Raw genomic sequence first — 12,746 nt, forward strand, 5'->3', positions numbered from 1 at the left:
AAATAATTTTCTCCCAATTTAGAATAGCCAGTTATTTTTAGGCTCAGCTCACCGCTACCACCTCCGCCCTGACACGGGAGCGGAGAAGACGAACACGCTGTCCTCCGAAGCGTGTGCCGGCAGTCGACCGTTTCTTTTTACACTGCAGACTATGGGTGTCACAGTATCAATTTTTGACGGTATGGTAACCATCAAAAAATATACCATGGTTATCGTCATGCCGCGGTATAATGTCATTTTTTTGTAATCCGTTTTTAAATGGCTATTTAAAGAAATACACTCAAGTCATTTTTTGACAAGAAAACTACATTCATCAGTTTGGACAGCATCTTATCAGTTAAGAGAAGCAAAGTGTTCCCTAGCAATAGCCAATCAAGTGCGTTTTAAGACATGCAGTGCCCGCCCACTGATCTCTTACCAGAGTGCAAAAGAAGACTTCACCTTTTTTTTTCATTTGGACTGCATGTTAACAGCAATGAACACAAAGAAGAAAAGTTAAGGTAGGTATGACACCGTTGCAAACTTAAGCGGCATCTAGGGGATTTTTTGTTTTTAAATGGGAATAAAATTGTATTCATTTTTGAATACATAAGACCAAAATCCCTACAACACTATCAACTTGAGGAGACGGCAACATCTTTACAATACCGTTTAAAATAAAAATAATACAAATGCCTGTAGCATCTTAGACTTAGTTACATAGTATTAAACAGACTTTTCGATTCTCTGCATTGGCGTGTGCTTACTGCGTTTGTCTTACCTGATACGATAAATAATAGCTACTGTTACTTCTTTGGTTTGGTAAATTAATGGGAAGGCAGTGATGAAAAGTTACAGGGCCTTGTTCTTACTGATATTTGAGTATTTGTGTTTCATTTACTGACAATTGCATTTGCTAGGGATCACTGTTTAGTAGGGTGGTTTATAGTAAATATGACAGTGATATTACTTATTTAATAGCCTATGCGGATAACCTCATGCATGGTAGTTTTCAGAACTTGAGATGTCTGTGTTCAGTAGTTAGTTCTAATGAACACATTGGTTCACCGATGGACAAACCGTGAATAAAAAAAAACATGCCCAACATGCAGCCACCTCCGAGGACAATGCAGCTCTGGGCAGCTTACAGGCAAGCCCGCAGGCGCCTGGCCAGACTATAGGGGCCGCTGGTGCGTGGTGAGCTGAGGACACCTTGTCCAACCTAACCCCCACCCACCCACTCCTCAAGGCAGTGTTTGGCCAATTGTGCGCCACCCCTGGGCGCTCCAGTCCACGATTGGCAGTGGAATAGCTTAGACTCGAACTGGCGACATACAGGCTATAGGGTGCATCCTGCACTCCAGCGACTTTACCAGATGCAACACACTGGAGCCCCCTGACAGACCCTTATAATATGTCCAATGCACATTATATACATTAAAAAATAAGGGAAATGTCTTCATTGTTATTTCTTCCTTCTGTAAGAATAACACGGTACTAAGAGAATACAGAGTTCAAGTATTAAAATGTTAATGTGAAAACTACAGAGTACTGAACATGTATCTAAAAAGTAATATTACTTTACGTACAAGGTAAGTCTGTGAATAAGGTTCTTCTTCCAATTAACTTATAAAAATAAATAAGACACAACATATTTGGCAGTATGAAACAGGTTTTACTGAGCTAACAGTCACTACTTGGGTTTAATGCTGATAAAACAATATAAAATTTACAAAATTAGAATATCGCAATATTTTACAGGTGTTTGGATATGGTACAACTAACTAAAAAAGTAAGATGTGGTTTTCTTTAAATTGTTACAAAAATTAAATAATAATAATCCAAGCAGCACCTTGAAAACTTAAGATCATGTGATTGTGAAATGATGCCTGCTTCTTGTTCTTAAATTGCATCCCCCATCTCCGACTGGCACTTCTTTAGATTGTGTTGCCCGGTTGTGTTATGCTGAGCCAGGCAATACGAGTTCGTTGAAGGATGTGATCAGTTTATAATGAGATTTCTCTTCCTCTGTGAGCTCTGCATTTCCAGGCCTCACCACAACAGCCACTTTCACTCCTGCCTTCTCAGCAGCTTTCGCCTCTACCGGAATAAAACATTTTTAAAAAGTATCTTTAAAAGCATAGATAATGACAAAGATACAGATATCAATAGGTCTAGGTCAAGCAGGAAGGAGAACATCACATTCAGATTCAATGTATCAGCATATAGCAGCTTTGAGACTCAAATATCAAAATGCCTTTTTTAAAAAGCATAAATAAAAGTGTTTAACCCTAAATTATTTTAGACATTTTTATACCATGTTTCCATGAACCACATAACCTGGGTGCGTGCTCGCGTTGCCCCTCCCACCTCCGTTTCCATGGTTTTAAATTACTCCAGTTGGCTCCCAATTCGGACGGGAGCCGGTATTATTTGGTCCGATTTCACTCCTCAGGCTGGCGTGACCTGAATTTGGGCTGGGAGGAAGTGACATCACTAAATGTCAATCAAAAATGTTGTAGGGGGCAGGAACATATGGCACATTTTGTCTGGTACTAAATTCAGCAGATTTTCTATCTTGGGGGATTCTGACAGTTTTTCAATTGGCAAGTTCACAAAGAAAAAGGCAACACAGTTTTGCATCCATACTGTTCATTCCAAAAACATTCAATTAGATGTTTATTTAGTGAAATCTGTCTGTTAAAACAGTATCTCATTTACAGTAACTCATTATAGCAGCTACAATGTAACTGCAGCAACTTGGAAACAACAAAGGCGGCCTTCTATTCAGGTACAGTATGGATCGTTCTTATATGGCCCTTCACTTTAAGGCACCAGTAAACTTTTACGGTAAGCATTTGCTATCTTTGAGTTTTACAACTTAGCTGTGGTTCACAACATAACACAGAGGAATGATCAGTATCACATAGTAATTGTAGGACAGTATTTCCACGAGTGAAAATGTTAACAAAGCCGAAATGAAAATGCTTTAAATAAAATCATTTCAAATTGGTTAATAGACCAGCAAGCACTGGCAAAATCAGCTCTGTTCTACATGGTGCAGAAGTCATTTATTTTGATGTTTTGTTTTGTTTATGGGCTTTGCGATAGCTGTACGGCGAGTACTGTCTTCAGTAATAGTCGTTTCTACAACGTGTCAACATTAACAATCAAACATTTTGTTACAGACTTTGTAACAAGTCTGGCATAAACAATGTTGGCTGTTCCCTAATTAAACCCTTAAAAAAAAGAACTTAACATAAAAAAAGAACAGTCCTACTACAGTGGCAGGCGCAGTTTACAATGTCTCTGGATTTCTGATCGCATCACATCAACTCCAGATTTTTGTAAATCCCTTGATGGAAATGTCTGGTCTAATCTTAATTTAAGCAAATTGGCTTCACCACTGCCACTCTCATATCCACTTTGACATCTGACACATATTTCCCTTGTCCAGTTCTTCTTTCCTTGTTCTGTACACCAGTCTGTCAGAGGTACATGCACTGTGTGAAACAAATGTGAAAGAATATCTAGATGGATTTATCTTTTAAATCGTTGACAATTTGACTGCAATACCGGCTGCAGCGAATTCACGTCTTGACCTTTAACTCACAAGTATTTCCTGTCCAACTCACGTGGTGACTCGGGGAACTCGGAAAAAGCATGGAAATGTCACCTTTTTCACCAACTCGAGTTCTGGGAGAATTCAGGCCAATTTGAGAGCACTTGAGTCGACCCGAGTTGGCTGTCCATGGAAACGAGGTATCAGTGTTCTTGAATATTTCTCATTTAGGAACAAAAACTGTTAGTATTTCCACTTTCAATTATACATTTCTCCCTTCACTGTGCTGAATGCATGCTTAGCTGTACATGCATTTTACTTTCAATGTCATCTTTAAGGTTCTCTGCTGGCCCCCTCTGTTACTAGTAAGCTCACAGATTAGCATTTGCTGTAAATAGCCTACTAACATGTTGGCAGTATAGGCATTCTCTTGATGGTTCATACTTAAGTGTCACCTCTGGTTAAGTTCTGGATTTCAGTATTAACTAGAAATAGGAGTTTTTGTGAATAGAAACAAAGCATCTGCGTTTGCATAATATAAGGGTCATGTCATATCCAATGAAATGGTTTATAAACATAAAGTAATATGGATATGTGAATATCAATGACATATCCAGAGGTTAAAAAAAATGTGGCACTGAAACAGTTACATGTTCACTGGACACCACCTGTAATGGAAATGTAATCAAGCAAATCACAGAATACAACTGAGTACCACCTATCTCAGACCCTAAGTCAAAGCATGTGGGCTGCTTCATTGATATGGCCAGAGCAACGCAGCAGTGAAATGGGTTGATTTCTAGGTGCAAGGGGGTAACATTTACATAAAACGTGTGGATATTCTTCAAAACACAAGCCTTGTATTTCACAAGTCTCCATTTATTAAAATAGAGTCTGTTGTCCTTCTGATGTGTTCTAGGAATGAAACCAACTGTAAGTAACCGCATATAATATATATATATATATATATATATATATATATATATATATATATATATATATATATATATATATATATATATATATATATATACATGCAACAGTAACACAATTAAGTATTTAGTCATCTGGCCCAATACCTTATGGAGGGTAGTTTTCTAAGAAAAGAAAAATGATCCACATACCTCGAGTTACATCAGTCAGAAATGTGATGTTATCAGCAGGACATCCAATGCTTTCAGCAATTCTCTGGTAACTACTACTTTCTACTTTGGCTCCAATGCTGGTGTCGAAATGACCATCAAATAACTGAAAAGAATGTTGTATAAATTATTATTACAATCCTACATTGACCCTATGTGACAGCGACAGGATGACTTTTGGTGATAAATCTCTCTCCCGACCTGTGAGGGCGCTGTGTAAAGGGAACAGAGTGCCTTGGACTGGATGGCTAGACAATTCATTCCCAGGGTTAGAAGGAAGTCTGTCATTTAGAAAGGGGGCGGAGCTACGATACATTAAATCATCAACCCGGAAGGGAAATGACGTGGCAGCCGTAGACTGGATGAGCGCTTGCACTAGTTAACCAAGGTGTCATTACTGACGGTACAAAAGGGGGCTTAGTGAAGTGATCTGTTCCTTGTTATAGTTAAGCTGCTACAAAGCCTGGCGTTTTCACAGCACCTTTGATTTATAGATTGTTGTATTGTTTTATTTAGTGTTTTTACAGTCTTGTACCGTCCTTTGTGCGCTACCGTTGCTGGTAGCGTCACATGACATTATTGTTTACTCTTTGTTTGTGTTTATTAATTAAATCTTGTGCACCTGTGTCGGCGTAACAACGTCAATCTCCCTACCTGTCTCTTGCATGTTCTCCTCGGCCGCCTGAGGCAAGTATACCATGACACTGCCATACCCAATACATGACAATGATGAATTAGATTATTTTTTTTATATCTACAATGTTGAAACTGGTTACTAAAACTGATCACATACCAGCTACCATCATGATCTGAATTACAGCAACAAGAATCATTACAGGAGTTTGTCAATCAGAAGTATGTCTTGCCCCAGTCTGCTGGTCCTGAAAGAGATCCATGATAGAGACTTGCTACCCGACGCGAGCCAGATGGAACCTGACAATAAGTGTCAGGTCAGGTCGGGTTAGCGTTATCAGCGAGTGGATTGTGGCACTTTTAATTTTAAGTGAGTATTTTCTTCTTCCTCTGTGTGCAAGTGCTTCCTAAAACTCACTTCCTGCTTCATGATTTTTGAAACCATAGGTTCTTTGAGAAATCACTTCTCTACTACAGTCTTGTTTTGTGCAGCCTGACAAATGCTTTACTAAGTAACCACAGGATATAATTAATTTCCAACTAACAACCAATAATCATCTTGGCTGATAAACTGACATTTTGTGCAGCCTGTCAACAAATGCTGCGTGGGCGGTCTTAATAGGTTTCAGTTCAGTTTCAAAACACCAATGTCACCAAATTTTAACAGCTAGACTTATACAAATGTCTCCCCCCCTCCCCCTAAAAAAAACCACCAAGTGCAACGCCTAATTGATATCTTTCTTCAGTCGACAATTTGTGCCTTTTTTAGATAACGACACAAACTGTTTTGTTCCAGTTAATGATACAAAATGTATTTGTCCTGTAGGAAACTGTATGCATTTGTGAACCACTACATGTACAGTATTAAAACACTGCACTTTAATTCACTGTTCATTTTCTTTCTTTTTTTCTCGCAGTCGCAATGTGCTGTCATAGGCAAACGTGAAACCTGGTTTATATCATGGCCCGCTTTATATCACGAATTATGCCTGCATAGTAATCATGATATAAAGCAGGTTCATCTGTACATAGGCTGATGGAGTAAAAAAAAACAACAAAAAACTCAACAAGAGAATGTGTAGCAGTACAGCATTCTGTTGCTGGAAAGGGTTTGGAAAAGTTACAACATTGTTGTATTCAGCGATAATAAAAGTCCACGTGGCTTTGTACAATGCAAATCTTACAAAATATTACTGAAATACGACAGCAAATTCATCTCTGCAGCGGCACACTGAAAAGTGATGTATTCCTGTAACTGTTTTAAAAGCCATAGTCATATTTGTTGTTGAATGTTAATTTAGTGGTATGATTTGATATAGGCTTGATCCAAAATGAGTATGCGAATTTGCAAGAGCATCTGTGTGGCTATTTATGGTAACAAAGTTTTGAATAAGCTTCTTGTTGTCTTTTAAACCCTGCAGTGCTGGATTACTAGGAAAGGAAGTAAATGAGATATCATTAATTGAGAGTGTTTTTTTTCTTTATTTACATTTTAACTGTAAACCAGTAATACACTACACTGAAAGTACTTAGTTGCAATAGCATATGTTAGGAATATATTCGTGGAGATGGACGGATCGGGTCGGAACTGCAAATATTTCGAAGGTCTCGGGGTGGGTTAGGATTTTGTTTGGTCGAGTCTGGTTCGGATCAGGTTTTAAATTTAAGCCCAAGCAGACCTCTAATCCAGGGAACCATGGAAGGAAAACCATTTGCCAAACCAGTTCAATTTAGTGCAGGCCGGACAAGTGAGACTCCTGGTAACTTACTGAACACATTAAAACAATAACAATAAAACACAACACTGGCATGACACTGAATTCCAAAGGTATGGATCCTTTTAAATAATTGCTAACGGGGTATATATACAGGGGACTGTATATACTTGCCCTTTTTAATTTTTTTTTATAGAAATTAGCTCACTAAATTAAAAAAAAATTAGCTATTAGCAAACGGCTTTGGAGAGGGGAGAATTACTACAAAGCTCTGCTGAACATAAACTGAGAAATTACTAAAAAAAAAAAACAGCGGCACTCCCTCACTTTTATTTTCTTTTATTCCGCACAAGGCAACTTTAGTTGGTCCAGGTTGCACCCTGCAAAGGATATGATGAACATGTTGAAAAATGCACGGCCTAGAGGACACTGCGCTACCCACTGAGCCACATCACCTTATTAAAGACAAGTCACAACTGTGTATTGCCTGAATTTGTTCAAGCCTGCTTTCAAAACTGTTACAATATACAGTACCTTACCTCTAAAACATTTCCTTCTGTGGAGTAACCAAAGAGCAGTTTCTGAGCTTCCACACTGCCTGATGAATAAATATACAGCTTCATTCCTAACCGCCTCCACTTTCTGATAGCTGGGACAACATCTTCATACACTCTGTTTCACAGAAATAAAAATACAAAAAAGTGAAAACACATGGATCAGAGGGGTCTATTTACCAGATCATATAGGACAGATTTACAAGCTTTTGTCTCAAGGAAGTTTGCATCATTCTGTTGTTGATATCCACAACAAAATATGCAAAATATGTCTGAAATCCAATCTGAAAAACTTTATCCCAGCTTCTGTAGCTGCAGTTTTGGTTACTATAACCAAACACAGCTATTCTGGAATATCTAACTGTCTGGGTTACAAGTACAGTAATTCTAGGTGACCTCTATCTTTAGCTGGATAATTCTAGCATTAATTCATTTTGGGTTTGATAATCTTAGAATTAACCAATTTCTAGACGCTTCAATTAGCGATTCGCTGAGCAGTTTATTTTACGCAAGCTACTTACTCGCCTTTGATTTTCCCACTTGTGTAGGCTGCCCTCCACATGTGACCCTGAAGCTGTTTTAAAGCTGTGGTCTTCCTGTCCTCCGCCATCTGCCACAGGACATTGTCCACCACCTCCTGGATCGCTTTCTCCTCGTCTGTGTGCACTGTCTGATTGAAAGAATGAACTGGCCCCGATCGGTGGTGTTTGGAGTCATCATCAGCCTAAAAAGGAGAAAAAGTTTAGTCTTGGATCCCTTCAGGATAGCCCATAGGAATTACAACGTTACAAGTAAAGTCAAACATGCAATGTTTTCAATGTGCAATTGGAAAGTAGATTTGTAATTTTTTTAAATTATTATTCCCATTTCCATTTGGTTAATCAATGTGGCATTGCAGATTTCACCTGTAACTGATGAATTAACACAGCAGTTTTTTTTTTTAATGTTTTATCTGTAATCTGAATGGTTGTGAGCCTTCGCTGTTGTCAATCCACCTATCACACACACCAAACGGTCATGCCAAGCTCACATGGGCTCATAGTGGACACCGGTCTCATACATTGACAGATTACAGAAATAACTTTACGCCAGCCCAATTCATGTTTTTGCTTCCTGGTCTTGATAAATAATGTGACATCGCAACTATTCAACTGAGTTGGCTACATACAATGAAGCAGGTGAAGTCAACAGAGCTGGAACAGCACAATACAACATGACAGGAGGCAATGTTTTTTTTTTTTTTAAATGTCAAAAACACAGGTCTGCATGCAAGATGGCACACAGTAAGACAATAGAGAAAAGTTATAAAAATGTCAATATTGAAGCTAAAGAACTCCAAGCCATTCAGAAATGAATACAAACTCAAGAGCAAGGGAGAGGCAAACTCTACTATGTAAATACCATCTGTAGCTATATACTAGGTTTCCTTTATTTGTATCTTTAAAAAGATTCCCAGACAAATTACATTATCGTTCCTGTCCACACCCCTGTTTTCAATGCATTTTTACTTGGACTCTCTTTGATAAAGGTAACTTCCAATTCAAGGGACGTATACATATAAATAATGATGATTTTAAAAAAAAAGAAAAGAAAAGAAAAAACAGCACCAAAACCCACAAAACATACATAAATAGCAATGTTGTGAAGAACTTGAGTCAGAGGGTGCCTATCAGGTTAAGGCTGGAAGCACAGTGAGATAACACTAGCTGTAGACCTTGACTCAACTGAATGCACAATCAGTTTGTGGTTAAAGAGATTGTTAAATGCTTTTGGTTCTGACAAATAGCAGTGATGGTGTGAGGTGTTATTAGCCTAATGTATTGAGTGTACAGGGTTTTACATACCAAAAGTAACCCCATATTTTTAATTCTGTTCTCAAGATTTCAGGCAAATATGAAGATTATTAGTGCCATTGCAGATTTATTCAGTCATGTGTGCCATATTGCAGGAATTAATATATGTAAAGCAGGTTAAACTCATGTAACCTACAGAGTACCTACTAGGTTACTTTTGCCTATACTTCTCGTTCACTTCTTAGACTTGTCTAATTCTAATTTGGAAGCCTGTGTTACAAGTCTGCAAGTGACACGAGTATGGCCCTCAACTGTACTACAGGGTATACTTTAGTAGGCTAGCTCTTGTACAGTTAGTACAAATAAATACATGAACTAATAATCCAGAAAAAAAAACCTGAGCAACACTACGCATCGGTTCCTAGCCCCCAATGCGACGCTGACTGCAGCCAACCCCTTCACAGTAAAGTCGGTATCTAAAGAAAACGTGCAGCTCGTATTTTCATAAAATACATCATCATTGGAAACGCAATCCAAAAAAATCGGCTCGGTTTTTGGTATTTTAATAGACAACACACTACGTCACGGGTGCATGTAAATATATTTCACCATAACATAACCCGACGTCTCTTATTCATTTTTTATGCGACCTGTCCTTGTATACATTTCAGCCTCCAGTTAAAATAATGCCATACCTGTTTTTTTAGAAGATGTACATCTTCCTTGCACTCGTCTTCTTCCCAGTGTGCAGAAAGGTACTCTTGGATATTTTCCTTTATATATGGAAATAAAACGTCCTAAAAAAAGAACCAAATACATACTTTACAATCTTAAATGAAGCCGAAGCTCACTCGTTCCTCAAGACATGTCATTAACTGCCGATAACGACTCGATTCCTTTCAAATTACCTTTACAAATGTAATAGGAGTTGTGGTTCCTTCAATGTCTAATAACAATACGTTGTAGTTTCCTGGGACTGCTACCTTTGCCATTTTCCTTCAGTAAAAACAATAAAACCTTTTCCGTAGCAAAAATATAGACATATAGTTTAATAGACCTCGCGTGTTCACCGCCTATCCCTTTAAAAAGGGAACTGTCTTTCTCAGCCGACAAAAAAAAACAAAACACGTACAGCTCAGCTCAGTCTGCAGTCAAACCGCGAGACAAACTAGTGGGCGGTCTCTTTCAAATGACCTGCGATTCTCAAAGTAATCTTGCTGCAGTATTGCGTTCACTATACTTGTTCGCCGGCTAGATTGCAGCCAGTCTGAGGCTGACGTCACTGTCTGTGGACAGCGTTGGTACGGGAACTGCAGAAGAGCAGACTGTGGGGTTGAAATAGAGTGCTGTCACAATTGCAATCAGCCAGTTATGACCGTTGTATTTAGTAACATGAAGGTAAATCGAATTTCATTCACTGAATCATCTTTAGTAAAATACATCTACGTGATAGTGTGTTCAACAATAGGCATATCTATTCTAAAATCACAAGTGTTAAATAAATTTCACTGAAATTGTTTGCTTCATAATTTTCTGCTGTACCGATTTTCCTTATGCATACGTCTATGCTGGCAGACCAAACACGAGGAAACAATTCACACACAATGTTTTATTATGAAACTGTTTAAGAATGTTATATATGTATCTATTATTGGTGTCATTGGAAGCTTTTTTTAAAAATTTCTAATAACAAGTTAATACAAAATACCATTTAGTCATTTGCAATGAAACTTTTAGGCATTGTAATATAAATGACATTTGGATAGGCAGTGATTGTAGAGGTGCATTTAAGGGTTTCACTATCTAGTATGTCATAAATAAAAAATAAAAATAAAAAAAATGACATGACTAGCAGGCGATTTTGTGTTATTCACACCCCCTAACTAGGTGGCAGTAGCAGGTTGAGTGATGACTGTATGTGATTGCTAATGCCCTTCTCTGTCTGTCAGGGCTCCTCTGTTGTTTTGAAGGCTAGGCTGCTCCAGTGCAGCAGCTTGCAGAAGCTGTGCAATCTGTGCAGCCGCTACAGCCCGTGTCTGCATGACCTCTGATGTCAAATCCGGCTGAGGTCAAGCAAACAGCAAACTTGAACGGTTTCTGCGCAGAATGACAAAAGGCTGCATGTCGTGAACGCATCCCCTGTACATCATTTAACTATGGAAGTCCTGAACCGCAGATGGAAAAATTAAAAATTAAAAAATACAGAATCTCCAACATACATACAGCATTTCAAGAGCAGCATTCCATCAACATGGTAGCATAAATATTATTTTACCAAATGCAAAACTTAACATAATTTCAGTCAATATAATCAACCAACTGTTCCGTAATTACCCTCCCCTAGGTTACAGTAGTAGGTTTAAACATAATGTATTGACCTGTGTCCTGTAATTCCCATTCTGTATTGCCCGCTGTCATTGTGTCCCCTGCTCTGTATTCCCGACCCTGTCGTGTTATCTTTTGTGTCTGTGTATCCTGACAGAGCTGTGGACTCCGGTAAATTTTGTGTTGAACCGAAACAAACGTCTCTCCTGTTTTCTGCCTCCTGTAAAAAGCTACAGCGGGATTCACGATGGAACCCACGAGCGTCAAGCCGAAGCAGTTAGGAGACGCAGAGACGGCTCGAGCGGCTGCTCAAGTGTGAGAGGGAGATCGCCCAGATAGAGGAATGAGTCTTGGCCAGATCTAGAGAGCGGCATTCACCAGTGGCAGAGCGCACTGGGGCCCAACTGGGTCCACAGAGCGCTGCACTTGATACCTGGAACAAGGAGAGACGGGCAAGACTGCAGACCAACCAACCTGATGGCAGCGGCAGTGCAGCCTCTCCATGCTCGGGTGACGGTACTGGTCAAGCTGTGCAGCAGTTGAGGGCAGCGTTTAGAGGAGACGCCCAAATGTTGCTGCTGAACCTGGTCGAGGAAGAGATGGGCAGTTACAACACCCTGGTGGCCACCCAGGGAGGAGAGTGATACCACCCAGAGCATTGCATCACTAACAGAGACCCTGCGGGAGATCGAGGCTGTCCAGATAGCCATGTTGGGACCACCACCACACATCGGTTCCTGCCTTTGTTGGGGATGTGGCCAGCACGGCCACATCCGCTTGTACTACCCCTAGCAGGCGCGGCGACCTGAAAACCAACCAACCACTGTCGGGAAACGAGAAAGGGTCGATGTAAGAAGGGGAAATATCCAACCCCAATCTAACTACCAGCATGCCAGTAATCGTGGGGAGAACCAGTATCAGGGCACACCTCCACTTCAACTGCCATGTGGAGGGCGTGCCCTGCACCACGGTGATTGATACTGCGTCCTCCGTCACCCTGGGTGAGACTGCCTTCGACCAGGAGGTCTGGATCATGGCCTTCC

General features: G+C 39.6%; 1 protein-coding gene across 2 annotated transcripts; it reads right to left on the bottom strand.

Moving 5' to 3' along the window:
* Positions 1 to 1,633: 1,633 nt before the first annotated feature.
* Positions 1,634 to 10,550, bottom strand: enoph1 (enolase-phosphatase 1). Of its 2 annotated transcripts, none has more exons than XM_041251541.1 (6): positions 10,287 to 10,548; positions 10,074 to 10,175; positions 8,107 to 8,309; positions 7,571 to 7,703; positions 4,666 to 4,789; positions 1,634 to 2,079 (listed from the first exon to the last, which is right to left on the bottom strand). In XM_041251541.1, exons 1-6 carry the CDS (start codon positions 10,368 to 10,370, stop codon positions 1,940 to 1,942), a joined length of 786 nt encoding a protein of 261 aa, XP_041107475.1. In that variant the 5' UTR covers positions 10,371 to 10,548; the 3' UTR covers positions 1,634 to 1,939. The 2 variants fall into 2 exon arrangements, with proteins under 2 accessions (XP_041107475.1, XP_041107482.1); XM_041251548.1 differs by lacking the exon at positions 1,634 to 2,079 and adding an exon at positions 2,087 to 2,456 and having other exon boundaries at positions 10,287 to 10,550.
* Between the last annotated feature and the right edge of the window lie 2,196 nt (positions 10,551 to 12,746).

This window comes from Polyodon spathula, chromosome 1, assembly GCF_017654505.1.
Source record: "Polyodon spathula isolate WHYD16114869_AA chromosome 1, ASM1765450v1, whole genome shotgun sequence".
Taxonomy (NCBI): Eukaryota; Metazoa; Chordata; class Actinopteri; order Acipenseriformes; family Polyodontidae; genus Polyodon; species Polyodon spathula.